Below are 16545 nucleotides of genomic sequence, written 5' to 3' on the forward strand. Positions count from 1 at the left end.
ATGCCTATTTATGTAACATATGTTGCCTTAATCAAAAAATGTTTAAGTTTAGCACTGAGTGATAGTATTTCAAAATGCTTTCCGTCATTTTGACAGATAACAAATATTGTATTTACCTGCTTTAAAAACATTATGGAGAGACTGGACGATTACACTTGAATTACTTCTGAATGTTTAAATTTTACTTCTAATATTTGTTAAACAAGCTTAAATGTAGGCAATATTTATTAAAAAATGCTATACAATATGCTCTACTGTAAAATATGATAAAAAAATCAAGGTATCATCCAAACCAGTGGTTGTGTGGAGTATTTTTTAAAAGTTTAGGTGATTTAAGTTAATCCGTAAACATTAATTCATGTATGAAGTAAAAAAAAAAAAAGCTAGTATTATAGTAAAAACAAATTTACCCATTGTGCTTGAAGACAGTTTCCACTGACTTAAAGATATTTTACGAGTGATTTATCAGGAACTCTGCGTTCTGCAGAAAAAAGAAATGAAAGACAAAACTGAACAAATGAAGGCACACTCAAAAAAATGACTCTTTGGTTGAACATGATTTAATCATGGACAGTGGTTCCACGTGATTGATTCAAGTTATTCGAGCACGACTGAATCAGGTTATTTGGACAAGACTGAATCAAGTTATTTGGACATGTCTAATTTTAATTGACTTTACTCACTTTGCTTAAGTTCATCCAACATGAAGTATCTGGGTTGAGATAACATGGTTCCATCATGTGGAACCACTGTCCATGCTTGAATCATGTTCAGCCAAAGAGTTATTTATTTGTGTCTATTTAATAGACACACAGAGTTAAAATAACATACTATCAACCTAAATATAGCTTTTCTTTTAATACATACGATGTTGGCAGTCTAAAGATGGTACTGATTGCATCACTAGCAAAGCCATTGGAGTTGCTTTTAAAGCAACTTGAATTCTTAGCAGGTCCTCCACCTGAAGCACATGCTCGACACTTTACCACTATGGTAACTCACCCATAAACACCTACATATAAGAAAGTCGTTTAAAATACCAACATAATAGAATATTAAACATTAACAAGTCTCCCTATTTTCTCATCTTGCTTAAATTTTTTTAATCAAAGAACACTGGTACAAATCAATTACGACAGACCAGGAGGGTATAGTAGGCTATTTACTGAAATACAACATTTACTTCACAAAACATTCTCAGGCATAAAACAAAATCACAAGGATGAGCTAGTAAAAATAATGAATGAACAAGCCAAAGAGAACAAAAGAATAAACAAAACAGAAATAATGAGGAAAAATGTATGAACAAATAAAAAAACAAGTGGAAGAAAGAATAAATTAACAAACTAAAGAGAAAAGAGAGAAAAACACAATCGAATTAAACAAACAATATAAAAACAAAGTAACAGATAAAAACAAACTGAAAAAGACGCAAGTGCTTTGTTTGCGCAATTTTACATAATTCACCACTTTATTTACAATCTTCAACGCGCATTCACGCAACAACGCAGGCTGCTCTCACACACACTCATACTCGTCGTGGTGCTCTCGTGAACGTGCGTCTATGTTCACCTCTCTCTCTCGTCACTCAAAGAAAGTGAAAGAAAGTTCTCCTGTCGCCTGAAAAATATGAATACGACACGAAAAAAAACCAGCATCAAGTGTTTATCAACATTTAAGAAGGAATATCCGTATATCTTTATGATGTTAAAGCTGAAGGATTTGAGAACCTGTATATTGTAAAAGTTTGATCAAGGTGAGTGTTAATGTGTTTTGTGAGTAACTTCCTCATATTAATATGAATATCTAGAGGACATTTTAAGTAATTGTTTGTTTGATATGAAGGGTTTCTTTCACTTCAATGTTTCTTTTGTGTTGTTCGTGATTCTTCAGAAGTTTAACAGACAAACGCCAACAAACACGTTTTTTTTTATTGGATCAGTGTCTGTCGTGATGCTCTCGTGAACGCGCCTCTCTCTCTCTCTCTCTCTCTCTTTCTCCGTCACACACATAAAGTCAGAGTGAAGTAAGGTAATGTAAGCATAGAATGTAAGTACTATTTCCGCCGCCATTTTGAGCAGGAAAAATACGAATACGACACGGGAAAAAACAGTATCAAAGTTTTTTTTATTAACGTTTAAGAAGGAATTTCCATGCATATTTTTGGCGTTAAAGCTGGAGGACTTTAGTGTTTGGTGGGTCGGGATTTTATTTTATTTTTATTTTTATTTTTATTTTTATTTTTATTTTTATTTTTATTTTTACCCGACTAAAGAGTGTGAATTTTAGTGTGTGAATGTTTCTTCATTCAGAGTCAGCTGGAGGAGATCAAACTCATCAGATTCTCCTGCAGCTTCATCATGGCTGATTCACAAGGATCCAGAGATGGAGATGTTTCTCCAGGATGCAGGTACTTTCAACAAACTCTGTTAAATATTGTGTTACATCACAGAAAAAGATCAGTGTTGTTGAATGTGAGAATGTGTTTATTAATATGGTTCCCATCATAAAGAATGAAGACACTGATCTAAAGTTTAATCTAAAGGATTAAACTGAATCTGTTCTCTGTTCCAGTTCAATCCAGCAGAAGAGCTCAAACCCAGAGTCCAGCTGTGTGTCTATGAAGAGTAACCGCTCTATGGATCCTCCAAAAACGTTTAAGAGTGGAGACAAACGGCCTAATCTCAGGTATATCATTTTTTATAAAAGATGTGCTCATAGTATGACACTTTTGAATTAGACGCATAAATTATCTCAGTCAGTCTAATACTAGCAATGACATCAAGTAAATGTAAGCTGAGATTTTTTCCACCTTTACATAATGGAGTAGGGGTAAAATTGAGTGGATTTTTCTAACCGCTGGTTCAGATTTGTTGAAAGCTTCTCAGTGTCTGGTCAGATCAGTGATGTTTCAGAGCATGAGCATCGTTACTAGAGTACAGTAAGGTGGTTTATCTTTAAAGGTCAGCAAAACATTGGTTTCTCCATTGTGCCTTTGAAAAGAGTCATGTGATCGTGGTTGATGTTCACCTGAGTTGAATCATCCTATAATTCTATAGTTGTTTTCAGTTTGTTTGTTTTGAATTGGGCTGTGCCGGTAACCTTGACAACCGCACCACTGGGGTTGTAAAGCACCACCGCGGTGGCCGAGTAGTCGTGAGAGAGCGGCACTAGGCCGGTGGCGTGATTACTGATGAGCGACTCCTGCGCGATGCACTGGTCTCGTATCTCTCACGGAGGAGCGGAAGCATAAAGGAGGAAAGCAGTCGTCCGTGAGGCTGCTGTCTTTTACTTTCGTTTTGTTGTTGATTTATTTTATGTCATTAAAATCTTTAAATGTTTGCCGGTTCCAGCCTCCTTCTTCCTTCCCAGGTTTCAGCACCAGTGTAACGCAGTTCGTTGTTAGAAGGAGGCGGGAACCGGCGAACATTTAAAGACTGTAATTACATAAAATAAATGTGTGTGTGTGTGAGAGAGAGAGAGTGTGTGTGAGAGAGTAACAAATCCCTCATACCTCTGTATGGAATTTGGTGTGTGTGTGTGTGTGTGTGTGTGTGTGTGTGTGAGAGAGAGAGAGAGAGAGAGAGAGAGAGAGAGAAACAAATCCCTCATACCTCTGTATGGAATTTGGTGTGTGTGTGTGTGAGAGAGAGCGAGAGAGAGAGCGAGAGAGAGATAGAATTATTTTTTTTTGTAGTGTTTGAATAAAAGGTGGCAGTCTTTCATAATCAACTGTTGTTGTGGACTATATATACTTATTCAAGTTCTCTTTTATTTTGAGTTATTTTTAACCATTCCGCATCTCCCACATATGTGTGTTTTAGCAAGGCGTTTGTGTTGCAAGTTGGTGAATAAAGACACTTGCCAGGTTACGTGTCACTACTGCTTTATTAATTTATTCAATGTAAAACCCAGACACTGTCAAGTTATCAGGGTTTCTTTGCCTCAATGTCTGCCCAAACTTGAAAAAAGTCTTCAATCCACTTTAAAGGGCGCATGGAATAACTCAAAACATCTGATTCTTCATCATCGAAGCAATTTATGGAAAATCTTTCAGCAACAACTTCATCTTCTTGGACTTCTTTTGAACATTGTTTTTTATTTAAAGTGGGTCATATATGTAGTCGAAATGTAAAATAAATTTTGAATTTGGTGCCTTCGTGACCGAGGAAAGACAAAAAATAACTTCAGGACGCATTTGTATGAAGGACAACAACTCCCACAATGCACCACATTGCACAGCTCCGCAAGCCACTCCCACTAATCCAGAAAGCGCATATCTGCCTATAAGAGAAATCACTCTTCCGTCTACAAGTCTAGCTACCACCAGAGCTTGAAATTCATTTCACATTCACACAAAATGTCTAGTTAGTTGGCGAACTCATTAGTGCATTACTCCTCGTTTGTATTTCTTTCGAAAAGGTGAATTATTGCATGGTACCTGGATGTTCAGTCAGAACATATGCGGTGCGAAACTAGGATAGTTCTCAACACAAACGTCCGTGTCCTCGTCTGATTCAGAGATTTCGTCCAGGAGAAATTGTCATCGTTGAAAATCTTTGCCGCAGACGGACTCTATCTCTGTGTTCGTAGTTGCATCTTACAGTCTATGAGTTGCATAGTGAGATCACCGGCGCCACCAGTCCGCCCTAACCCGAGCCAGTCCGGGCTCCTCGTCCGCGGCAGGCAGGTCTTCTGCCTCGGCGGCTCTTCGCTATAATGCGGCTTGTAAAGGTAGCCACAAACACCTGATTCAAGCATCAGACTTCCGAAATCCTCTTCTTCTATATCATATTGAGCGCTCTCCTCCGCTATTGTCATAACTTTACATCTGTCTCCACAGCGCCTGTTAGCTTAGCTTCAAACAAGATGGAGGATATTGCTTTCAGTTTCAGAGAGTAAAGTCCCACCCACTGATCTGTAATAGGTCTGTAGCTTGAGCGGGTCCCGCCCCCTGGGAAAGATGAGGAACTAGTGCTTGTAGTCTCAACAGAAATCCCCCCCTCTTACACTTCCTCCTACAATGACGCAAAATGACGATTTTTGCGTCATTGTAGGAGGAAGTGTAAAAGGTAAATAACGGATTTCTCCCGTCTCAGGGGAAAATGAGAGAGTGTTGCACGACCATTCAATAGTATGACTGGGTTTCTAACAATGCAAAGCTTAATGCAAATGGGTGAAGTGTCCCTTTAATAACCTACACAGAAAAAAAAATATATAAATGTACAAGTCACTACACACAGCATTGAGATCGATGTACATTCAAGGATATTTAAAGTACAATCAACATTGTTAAAAATACACGCAGTTTACATAGCAACTCAACAGCAATGTAAAATCAAATGCACTTAGTGCACATGACCAGTTAGCATGTTAGATGCTAAAACCGCTAGCATGAACAAACAACTTGCAAACATACACAGTGTCTGTAGTCACTAAAGAATTGAGTCTTTGTCCTACAAGTACTGTAGCATCTCAAAGATGACGAACACACTGTGGCTTTTCACAGAAGTCTCTGAACAAACTCAGGATGTGGTTTCCTCCAAACTCAATCGTCACAACCGTGCAGTTAACAATCTTTCTCCTTTGGTTTTGTAGCCAACCAAAACACCAACTTGGGTAGGAGAAGCACATCCACTTTGCTAACAAAGATCTCTCTGCATGCTGGTAATCACACACACCTGGTTCTATGTGACATGTGCGGCTTCAATGGCCAATCAGCTTCTTTGTTCCCCCCAGGTTGCACTACTTGCTCACAACCAATAGGCTGCATTGATTTTGATCTCAAATCTCTTTTCTTCTTTCTTTATTTAACAATGATGAAAATAATAAATTTTTATTTTTATTTATTTTTTCCTTCAATTTCAAGTTTAGCTTAACAGACACCGCCACACGAATGTGGCTTTTTGTGAATGACTGTCCTACTACAGGATTTAGCACAGACTAACAGCTCACTACCAGTTACAAAAGACACAGTAAGAGTCTGTCACAGGCAAATCTAGTTGATTTCTTACATTTTCCTTTGACTATGTTCTTGCTCTTTTGTTTGGCCCGATGCCAAACTTACTTGCCGACCCCTGCCCTATTAGAACTATGATATTCTATGATGTTAGCGATATAATTCACATGAACAACTTTTATGAAATCTACTGAGAAACCACGAGAAAAAGGTGAATAAAGACTGAGAGTCAATGTTCAGAAATTATTAATTATTATTATGTGTGGACCCATGCTGGACTGTGTTTTGCGGTGTGTTCGTTGTCAAACTCAAAAATGTGTTTATTTTTAATTCCTAAAAAAATGACATTATATGAAAAAGTGAATAATTGTATTTTATTGACAAAATATTTTAGCTTGTTAATACTCTGAACCCCAAGTGGATTTACACAAACTGTGAAGGTCAGAAAGTGTTAGGTTGTGCCACGCTCTCCCCATAATTTCACCGTCACATTAGTAAATTGTTTTAAATCATGCTTAACATTTGCAAAATAATTAAGTTTAAAACACCACTGAGTTACAGATGTTAATGCAAAAGTGTTACAACACTCCCTGGTCTTTCCTGAGACAGAAGATTCCTGTAAAAGTAGACACCATTTATAAGTCTGTCTGCTTTATATTTTACTTAGCTTGAAAACCAGTTCAGTCCAGCAGAAGAGATCAAACCCAGAGTCCAGGGGCCTCATGTACAAAGACTTGCGTTGAATTCATACTAAAACATTGCATACGGACAAAGCTGTAAATGTGTGTACGCACAAAAAAAAAAACATGTATGAATCTCTGCGTACGAAGGATCCCACGCATATTCTCTTTGTACATCCCAGTTAGCGTAAAATTGAGCGCACATGCACGAGCACAACGCCCCACCCAGTCTCCTCCCTTAATTAAATTAATTTAAATATGGTAATGAGTCCACTTTGGCAAAAGAAAGCAGTAAGAAAATGGCGGCAAGAAACGAAACTTTACAGAAAGTGAATTGGAGGTGCTACTATCGGAGGTAGAAACGAAAAAAAATATTTTATCTGGAACTTTGTCCTCCGGAATTAATAACAAAAGGGAAAAATATTAATGGGAGAGTTTGGCTGATGCCGTCAATGCGGTGGGATCTGAAAGTCGCACTGTAGAGTAGACTGAGTACAGTTGAGACACTTTTTGCGTTTTGATTTTTCACACAAAAATAGATACTGAAAATAAGTGAATTTCCACATGACATTGCATTAGCTTGTAGACTAAGATATTATCAATCAATAATACCCACAAGTAGTTTATATTTTCCACAATTAACTCATAAAAATAAGGTGCTTTTTGTCTCAACCTTGTCTCAACTGTACCCATATGTGGTACAGTTGAGACACCCATTTTTAATGAAGTGAAGGTAACTAACCATTCATTGTAAATATAAAAAATAAAGACAAATAAAGAAAATAACAATTGGGCAACATTTTTGTTTATTCATCCATTTATGTTCATTCATTTTATTTAAATTAGCACTGGTTAAAATGTATAAAGCAGGAACAAGATATGTAACAATATTTATTAATAATACACAGTTTAAATATCCCAAATCTCAAATTTTATTTTCATTTGCGTCCTATGCTGGCTAATTACGACGTTTAACCTGTTATCATAACACTGAACAACTAAACAATGTGTTTCCTAATAGAGCTCTATCGGGGGTACAGTAGATATGGGTCTCAACTGTCCCCCGCTGGCCACCTCGCACATTTCTCTAGATTTTGCAATTACCTTGCATGACACAATACCATGAAATATGCCAGTTTTTAGGGCACAGAATAACGTTTGTGGTGATACCAGTTACGTTTAACAGTCACATAAGGATAATAAGCTATTCATTGTGGAGAGTGCATGGTGAAGTGAACCATACAACCATACATATTCTAAGTCATATCTTAGAAAAAAAAAACTTTTCCCGATATCTTCGGATCGGAGATGCGAATTTCCCACGATCAAAGAGGACACGAATATGCACGTGCACAGCAAAAATCACAACTTGTTCTTGCTGCGAACGCAAGTTATTTAAGGTGTCTCAACACACGTCTCAACTGTACAGTCTACCCTAAATGACCTTAAAAAGAAATGGTCTGATATAAAGGTGGACATTAAACCAAAGCTGTCATTGCCATAGACTAAGGGTTGTATCAATTTGCATATGCTTTTATATGTTCTTACTTAATTGCATAATTGATAGAATATTCCCATGAGGCTCGTGTGACAATATATGTAAATTATTTTATAAATGGCAAATTAATAGCAATGCTTCCCACAGGTGGTGGTGCGATAGACTTGTAGAACAATTAGTTGTGTAATGTTTGCAACTTCACTTCATTGCCTGTAAGAGTCGCCAACGCACAAAAACAATGAGAAATGTACGTACGCCAGACATGAAATTGGCGTGGAGGAACGCACATTCTCGCGTTAATTTCACTGTTAGTACATCCGACCGTGAGCGTGAAAGCTGGCGTACGCAAAGTTTTTGTGCATACGCAAGATTGATACATGAGGCCCCAGCTGTGTGTCTATGAAGAGTAACCGCTCTATGGAGGAGCCAATAAAGTTAAGGAGTGGAGACACATGTCCTGATCCCTGGTATATCACTTCTATGTTACGCTTATAGTATTTTATTAAATAATTATTAATATACAGCAGTTTAATGAGTTACAATCCTGCAATCCTACTTCTCTATGCATCAGCCAATAACGTTTAAGAGTGGAGACAAACGGCCTGATCTCAGGTATATCATTGCTATAAAAGATGTACTTATAGTATGATAGTTTTGAATTAGACGCATAATTTATCTGTCAGTCAATGACATCAAGTTAATGTAAGTCGAGATTTTTTTCCACCTTTATATAATGGAGTAGGTGTAAAATTGATTGGATTTTTCAAACTGCTTGTTCAGATTTGTTGAAAGCTTAAATCGAGTTGGCTTATTGTGATTTTTTTTTTTTATGCACAGCTTGTCATTGATGTACGGCTCTGTAAACGCTGCTCCATCTGAAAGCACTGCGAGTTTGAGTCACTTATAACTAGGGCTGAACGGTTAATCGCAATAAAACCGCACGCGATTTGGCAAAGGCTGTAATTATCTTATGCGCAGCTTGTCAGTGGAGTGCGGCTGATTGGTAGTAAATACTGCCCCATTTGAACACCAGAGGGCGCTCTCATGCAAACACGCTAAATATGCCAGGAAACCCCTGTCGCTGTTGCTGAATAAACAGAAGATTGAAACGCTTTGATTAAACATAACTTATAAATACACGACTGCCTTATTCTGTGTAAGAAGCTCATTATCTCACAGGAGGAGGAGCTCAGCTGCCGTTATGAAGTGAATTTGGAGTAAATGCATGTTATTAAGTGTTGTCTTTTGTTGGACAAGAAGTTCATAAATGCTTCTCATGTTTTGGAAAGATGTTTGACGCGTGTTGTTTTTTCAAATGCACGTTATAAGTGACTCAAGCTCACAGTGCTTTCAGATGGAGCAGCGTTTACAGAGCCATACATCAATGACAAGCTGCGCATAAAAAATAATCGCAGCCTTTGCGTTTTTAAAATCATGATAAGCCATCTCGATTTAAGTGCGATTACATGGAAAGTGCGATTAATCGTTTAGCCCTACTTATAACTAGGGCTGGGCAATATGGCCAGATCCCCTCCCCCCTCCCCCCTCCCCCCTCCCCCTCTTTGCAGATGACAAAGAAATTGTTCAAAACAAGTTTTAACTTTATTTTGTTTTGGTTTTCCCTTCTGGGATATGATCTGGGGCCTGTACCATGAAGGTAACTGAACAAACTCGGGGTTACAGGATTAGTTTTGAGTTGACAAAACCAAACCGATGCAATCAGGCTTTATTGGTACCATGATGCAGCTCATCAACTTTCTCTGTCAGCTCAGGCTTTGATCCTCAAGCTATGATTACTCCACGCGCGCAACTTGAACTAAACTGACTTGACTTTAGACTTGAACTAAACTGCACACTAAAGGAGACTTGAACTAGACTGCACACTAAAGGAGCTGGGGTCTCATTTATAAAGCGTGCGTACGCACAAAACGGGGCTGGAAACGTACGTACGCCAGTTCCCACGCAAAGGTTGTGATCTATAAAAAACAAACTTGACGGGAGAATGTGCGCACCTTTAAGCAAACTTTGAGCCGTGCGTACGCACATTCTGGAGACAAAGGGAATTGGCGACACCGATGGTGAGCTGGAGTTAAGTGTCTTTTTGGTCACTTTTAGACAGAAAATCTAAAGAAAATTTAACATATACAGAAAGATAATACAAATATAATTTCACTCACCAAGCCTGCCACTTGAAGCTAATATCCATCCCTTCTTAAATGTCCGCGCCAGCGAGCGCGTTGGGCCGTTTAGTGAAACTGACGCAAATAACAGTTTAAATAAATAAAATAATGATTTAAACTAATGGAGTTAAGCACTTAAACATGAAATCATTACTGAGAAGTTACAACATTTTTATATTCAAATTCAGTCAATAGAAATATTTGTTGTTAATGCAGTGTTTTTGAACACTTTTCCTCTGGCATGCTTTGTTTTAATGTTTTAACCACAGAGATAACTGCTTATCATGATAATACCAGATTGTCTGAGAAAATAGTTTCGTGCAAATAATGCCCAAGGCCTATATCTGTTTCCATTAAAAGTATCAATTAAAAATACAATTCGGCCAGTGGAAAAGATTGAGAAAAACTTTCTCTGAAATGTATTTTACACTATTTGATTTATGTATTCAAAAACAAGGCAAGATATAGGCAACTACTTGATTTTTATTAATGTAATGTGTCTTGTGGCGTTAAACGTTATCACATGGATGAATAATCATATGCAAATGATATGCAGATGAGGATCTGCATAGTAAAACTAGGCGTTGTAAGCTCCATATATGGTTATTTCGGGGTGGAGACGCATGTGCGCACAATCTTCCGCTGACTGGGATTTATAAAGTGAATTCTGCGCAGGTTCTGGCGTACGAACGGTTTTATAAATCCGAATATTATTTTGCGTACACCATTTTTGGCTTTCGGGCGCACGTACACTTTTAGTAAGGTTCCTACGCACAGTTTTATAAATGAGACCCCTGGACTGTGAGCTGAGGAGGCTCCAAAAAAATTAATAAAACAATTTCGGAGATCAAACAGCTGGATAAAACTGATCTCAGTATGTGAACTTATTTAACCAAGTAACTCTTTAGTATGAATATTTATTAATGCAACTTTGTCTTGCTCTCTTTCTCCCTCTCATACCACAAAACCAATAAAACAGTTTGAGACCTATCTGCAGTTTCAGTGTGCTTTTATTAAGTGTAATATTGTATGGTGATTGCATCTACATCTGCACCAGCTGGGTGGTCCGCTCTGGTGACTCTTAAGGGCCGAACACAGTTGAAACGTGCCTTTAGGATGCCAAAGGTCATCTCTATCTTCACTCTGGTTTTACTGAGGGCCACATTGAAGTGGTGCTGTGGCCCTGTCTGAGGGTCATGATAGGGGGTTATTGTGTAGGTTTTTCTATCTCAGTTCAAATTAATTAATTAACAGTGTTTTGTGCTGACACAACAAAGACTCACAGAAAATTCGTGAGTCAAGCACTGGAGCCAGGCCATTTGGCATCCAAACTTGTGATCATACGTTCATGACCACAAGTCGTCTGCAGATGAAATGTTTAGTAGATCATTGTTATATCTGTTAATGTTACTATTAATTTAAAGATTCATCTCACAGAAAATAATCATCTCACATATGCACATCATCTCTACCTGAACATTAAGGCTGTGATAGGACTTCCTATTAACATAATCTGTCTCATGTTCCCCTAGAGCAGTGGAGATTGGAGCAATAGACTGCATACATTTTGCAATGACTCAAGGGAATCCTATCATAAGATTAACAGAATAATAATAAAAAAGATGTAAAATAATTCTTAACATGTATTGTATAATACATTTGTGAAATTTGCTTTTTGAAAAAAAAAAAAAATGTTGTCCATGTGATGTCACCCTATCAATATATCTTAAACCGTGAATTTTATAAAAGCCCTCTTTTATGGACATGGTCGATAAATGTCCAGGGAACACTATTAATGAAACTATTCATGTACTCCTGCAGAGCGACCTTGCGAATGGTTCGACAAACCGTGTTTTCCCCTAGCTTCTGTGCGTCACCCACCGTGCAAGCACGTACCACTTGCAAAAAAATGCAACGCAATATTTGCGGTACAGTAAGTGCATGAATTTGACGTGTTAAATTCTTTATGTGCGGCTCAAGAAGTTCGCAAAGATAAGACATTGCTTCCGCGGAAAATCTGTATCTTTCATACAAATAACTATCAGGAAAGGCAAGGGGATTTCTTTATTTGATTTTTACTTGATTTGGAAGAAAAGGTGAAGTCATTACAACACACACTAGGAATAAGTTACGTCACCTAAATGTTTCTTTGCTCTCAGCTGATTGGTCAAACTTCAGTCTGAGATCTTGAATCCAGAACATAACCTGCCCCGGAGCAGGTTAGCCGTGCAGCGTAAGATACCATGGCGACGAACACCGATTAAAGCCAAGCTACTTTCATAGTACCTAAAACCCAGGGTTGGCGGAAACTAAACTGAAACATAGCTGGCTAGCCACCTAAACCGGCTTCATGGTACAGGCCCCTGGATTTCCTCCTTGGGGTTCAAGTGCAATCAGAAACAACAAGCCAAAAAGACGAGATGGCAGGCCCTGTCTTTGTAAACAGTGAAATTGTAACATAACATAAAATGGGGGGATTGGGGGGGATGTAAAAAAAAAAAAAAAAAAAACTTGCATCACAAAACATTTGGTAACTAAACATTATTTTATTAAGTTTAGTGACAACACAATGTTACATGTTACAATGACTTGTATGCTACTGTTTTTATTATTGCTTGACACAAATTTCACAATTTCAATTCAATTCTTGTGATTTGATTCCGATCTTGATTCAATATTGATTCCTTTGGATAAATATTAGGTACAGTAGATACATGTTAAACATACAGAGAGTACTGTCAGCTGGTATTTCTATTATATTAAAATGCACAACACTCCCTGGTCTTTCCTAAGACAGAAGTTTCTAGTAAAAGTGCACAACATTTGTAAGTCTGTATGCTTTTTATTTTACTTAGTTTTGAAACCAGTTCAGTCCAGCAGAAGAGATCAAAGCCAGAGTCCAGCTTTGTGTCTATGAAGAGTGACTGCTCTATGGAGGAGCCAGTAAAGTTTAAGAGCGGGGAGAGACGGCCTGATCTCAGGTATATCATTGCTATAAAAGTTATGCCTATAGTATTTGATTTTTATGAAATAATTATTAATATACAGCAGTTTAATGATCTCTATTTGAACTAAACAATTCTAAGTTCAAATCCTGCAAGTTTCAGTCTATTAATGATTATCATTGTGTTCTTGTGTAAAGCTCTATGTATTGTATTGTTAATACATTCACACACTGTAAAAGCTGTTGGTCTGTTACTCAGTTAATGACACAATTACATCAATATCAGTGTGTCTAATTCTTTACCCTCTTCATTCTGATTTAAGGTCAAATCTTCAATCCAGACCAGTTAAAAACAAAACTGTGTACAAGCCTGTGATTCAACCACAAGACTTTAATGAAAGCATGTATCCTGGTTTCAGGTAAAATGCAGGACTTTTTTGTTGTTTAATTTTAGGTGTTGCACTTCTCATCACACATCACTCAAACACATGATTAATAATTGAAACCTAATGATGTTCTGTGTCCCATAATGACAAAAAAATCATTATTTACGGCTATTTACTTCTCTAACTTGTGTAATAATGTGGTATTTAAATTTTACAGCTTCGACTCTAATCCTGCTGAAGTCCTCAACACATTGAGATCAAATCTGAGACAGAAGTTTGAGTGTTTGTATGAGGGAATATCAAAGCAGGGAAACCCAACACTCCTGAATGAGATCTACACAGAGCTCTACATCACAGAGAGTGAAAGTGGAGAGATCAATAATGAGCATGAGGTGAGACAGATTGAGACACAGTCCAGAAGAGCAGAAACAGAGGACACACCGATCAAATGCAGTGACATCTTTAGACCTTTACCTGGACAAGACAAACCCATCAGAACTGTGCTGACAAAGGGAGTCGCTGGCATTGGGAAAACAGTCTCTGTGCAGAAGCTCATCCTGGACTGGGCTGAAGGGAAAGAGAATCAGGACGTCCAGCTCATATTTCCACTTGCTTTCAGAGAGCTCAACTTGATGAAGGACAAAACACTCAGTCTTTCAGATCTTCTTCATCTCTTTTTCCCTGAAACAAAAGAAATGGACATATTCAGTGATGAGTATAAAGTGTTGTTCATCTTTGATGGTCTGGATGAGTGTCGTCTGTCTCTGGATTTTCAGAGCGATGTGAGGTTGTGTGATGTGACTGAATCAGCCTCAGTGGACGAGCTGCTGACGAACCTCATTGTGGGGAATCTGCTTCCCTCTGCTCTCATCTGGATCACCTCCAGACCAGCAGCAGCGGATCTCGTCCCCTCTGAGTGTGTCCATCGAGTGACAGAGGTACGAGGCTTCAGTGACACACAGAAGGAGGAATACTTCAGGAAGAGAATCAGTGATCAGAGTCTGGCCGACAGGATCATCTCACACCTGAAGTCCTCAAGGAGCCTCTTAATTATGTGCCACATCCCAGTGTTCTGCTGGATCTCAGCCACTGTTCTAGAGGAGATGTTGAGTGAAGCAGAGAGAGGAGAGATTCCCAAGACTCTCACTCAGATGTACACACACTTCCTGATCATTCAGACCAACATCAAACATGAGAAGGACTATGAGAAGAAAGTGAAAGATGAAGACATGATTGTCAAACTGGGGAAACTGGCTTATCGGCAGCTTGTGAAAGGCCACCTGATCTTCTATGAGGAAGACCTGAGCGAGTGTGGCATTGATGAGGCAGAAGCATCAGTTTACTCAGGATTGTGCACTCAGATCTTCAGAGAGGAGTTGGGCTTGTATCAGGGGAAAGTCTTCAGCTTTGTTCATCTGAGCATTCAGGAACATCTAGCAGCTCTATATGTGCATCTCTCCTTTATCAACAATAACATCAATGTGTTTGACCAGATTACACAACCAACTAAAGCTTCACTATCTGATCTCCATCAGAGAGCTGTGGATGAGGCTTTAGACAGTAAAAATGGGCATCTGGACCTTTTCCTACGTTTCCTTCTGGGTCTGTCAGTGAAGTCTAATCAGAGTCTCTTACAAGAACTAAAGACACAGACAGCAAACAGCTCTCACAACAATAAGAAAACAGTTCACTATATTAAAGAAAAGATCAGTGAGAATCCCTCTCCAGATAAATACATCAATCTGTTTCACTGTCTGAATGAACTGGGTGATCTTTCTCTAGTGAACGAAGCTCAACCTCATATGAGCTATGGAGGATTACGTGATGTGAAACTCTCCTCGTCTCAGTGGTCAGCTTTAGTGTTTGCGTTGTTGTCCTCAGAGAAGACACTGCAGAGGTTTGACCTGAGCAGCTTAATTGGAGTCACTATTGATCAGTAAGTAACATTGAGTACAATCATTACAGTCTAAAACATGAACAAAGAGAAACTCAGAGGTCAGAGGAGTTTAAATCACGGGGCACAGATTGATTTCTGGGATATTGTACATAATTTGCGGGAGTTTCTCAAACTGTGGCTGTGTCCTAGTAAGGCTGCATATCTCGGCTGCCACGTCATCAAGCGCCTCTGAAGACCGTCTCAGTTTGAAGGATGTTTTGAAGACACACTTCATTTTGTGTCTTTAATTCAGCTCATTTTGAAGGATGCATCAAGTGTATCCTTCGTGTTCTTCAATCTCCCACAATCCTTTGCAAACATTCCAATTCACGTAGAAGAACTGATGGAAAACGAGTCGGCACTGAGTTTATCTGAGTTCATTATAAAATGTAAGACACAAATTATGTATTCAGAGATGAAGGCATACATGTTATCTTTTGTTTTGGTGTAATTAATCACTGAACACTAAACTGACAATATAGAGTTAAATGTTAAATGTTAAATGTAAACCACTGGGAGACACAGACGGCTGTCATTCACTGTATTGCATTTATAAAAAAGTCAGTTAATATAAAGATATTTAATAGAAAGTATTTTTCCTAAATTAAGTTTTAATAGTATTTTTGTGGCGTGACCGTGGGGCGGGAACATGTGTGACGTAGCCATGCACACTTACTAGAGCGTCTCATTCTAGTGTTTAATGCTGAGGACTCGAGTCTAAAACCCTCAGAAGGACCCGAGTAACTTCATTAATATTACAATTAATTTTTCCCACAATAATGTTATAGCACATCACTGCATAACTGACGCGCTGTGAGGATAAAAGATTAGATTAGCTTACTTCTCATGTCAAAAACAACTTGTTTAACACAAAATACTTATTGATTCATAAAAATACGCATTAAGAAAATAAATGAGATTAATCTCTCATCGAGAATATGCACCATTAATGCAGCGTCAGA

General features: G+C 38.2%; 1 protein-coding gene across 4 annotated transcripts in view; it reads left to right on the forward strand.

The window, feature by feature from the left end:
- The first annotated feature begins 937 nt into the window (after positions 1-937).
- LOC311297736 (NACHT, LRR and PYD domains-containing protein 3-like) overlaps positions 938-16545 on the forward strand; it is a 49296-nt gene continuing 33688 nt past the window's right edge. For 3 of the 4 annotated variants that reach the window (XM_084420169.1, XM_084420171.1, XM_084420172.1), the window contains exons 1-6: positions 938-1756; positions 2313-2410; positions 2575-2688; positions 13173-13298; positions 13585-13680; positions 13865-15583. In XM_084420169.1, the coding sequence (XP_084276295.1) occupies positions 2361-2410; positions 2575-2688; positions 13173-13298; positions 13585-13680; positions 13865-15583 (2105 nt within the window). In that variant the 5' untranslated portion in view covers positions 938-1756; positions 2313-2360. Of the gene's footprint in view, positions 1757-2035; positions 2196-2312; positions 2411-2574; positions 2689-13172; positions 13299-13584; positions 13681-13864; positions 15584-16545 lie in introns of those variants that run through there. The other variant, XM_084420170.1, reaches the window with a different exon arrangement.

The sequence above is a fragment of the Rutilus rutilus genome (genome assembly GCF_951802725.1).
Source record: "Rutilus rutilus genome assembly, chromosome: 9".
NCBI lineage: Eukaryota > Metazoa > Chordata > Actinopteri > Cypriniformes > Leuciscidae > Rutilus > Rutilus rutilus.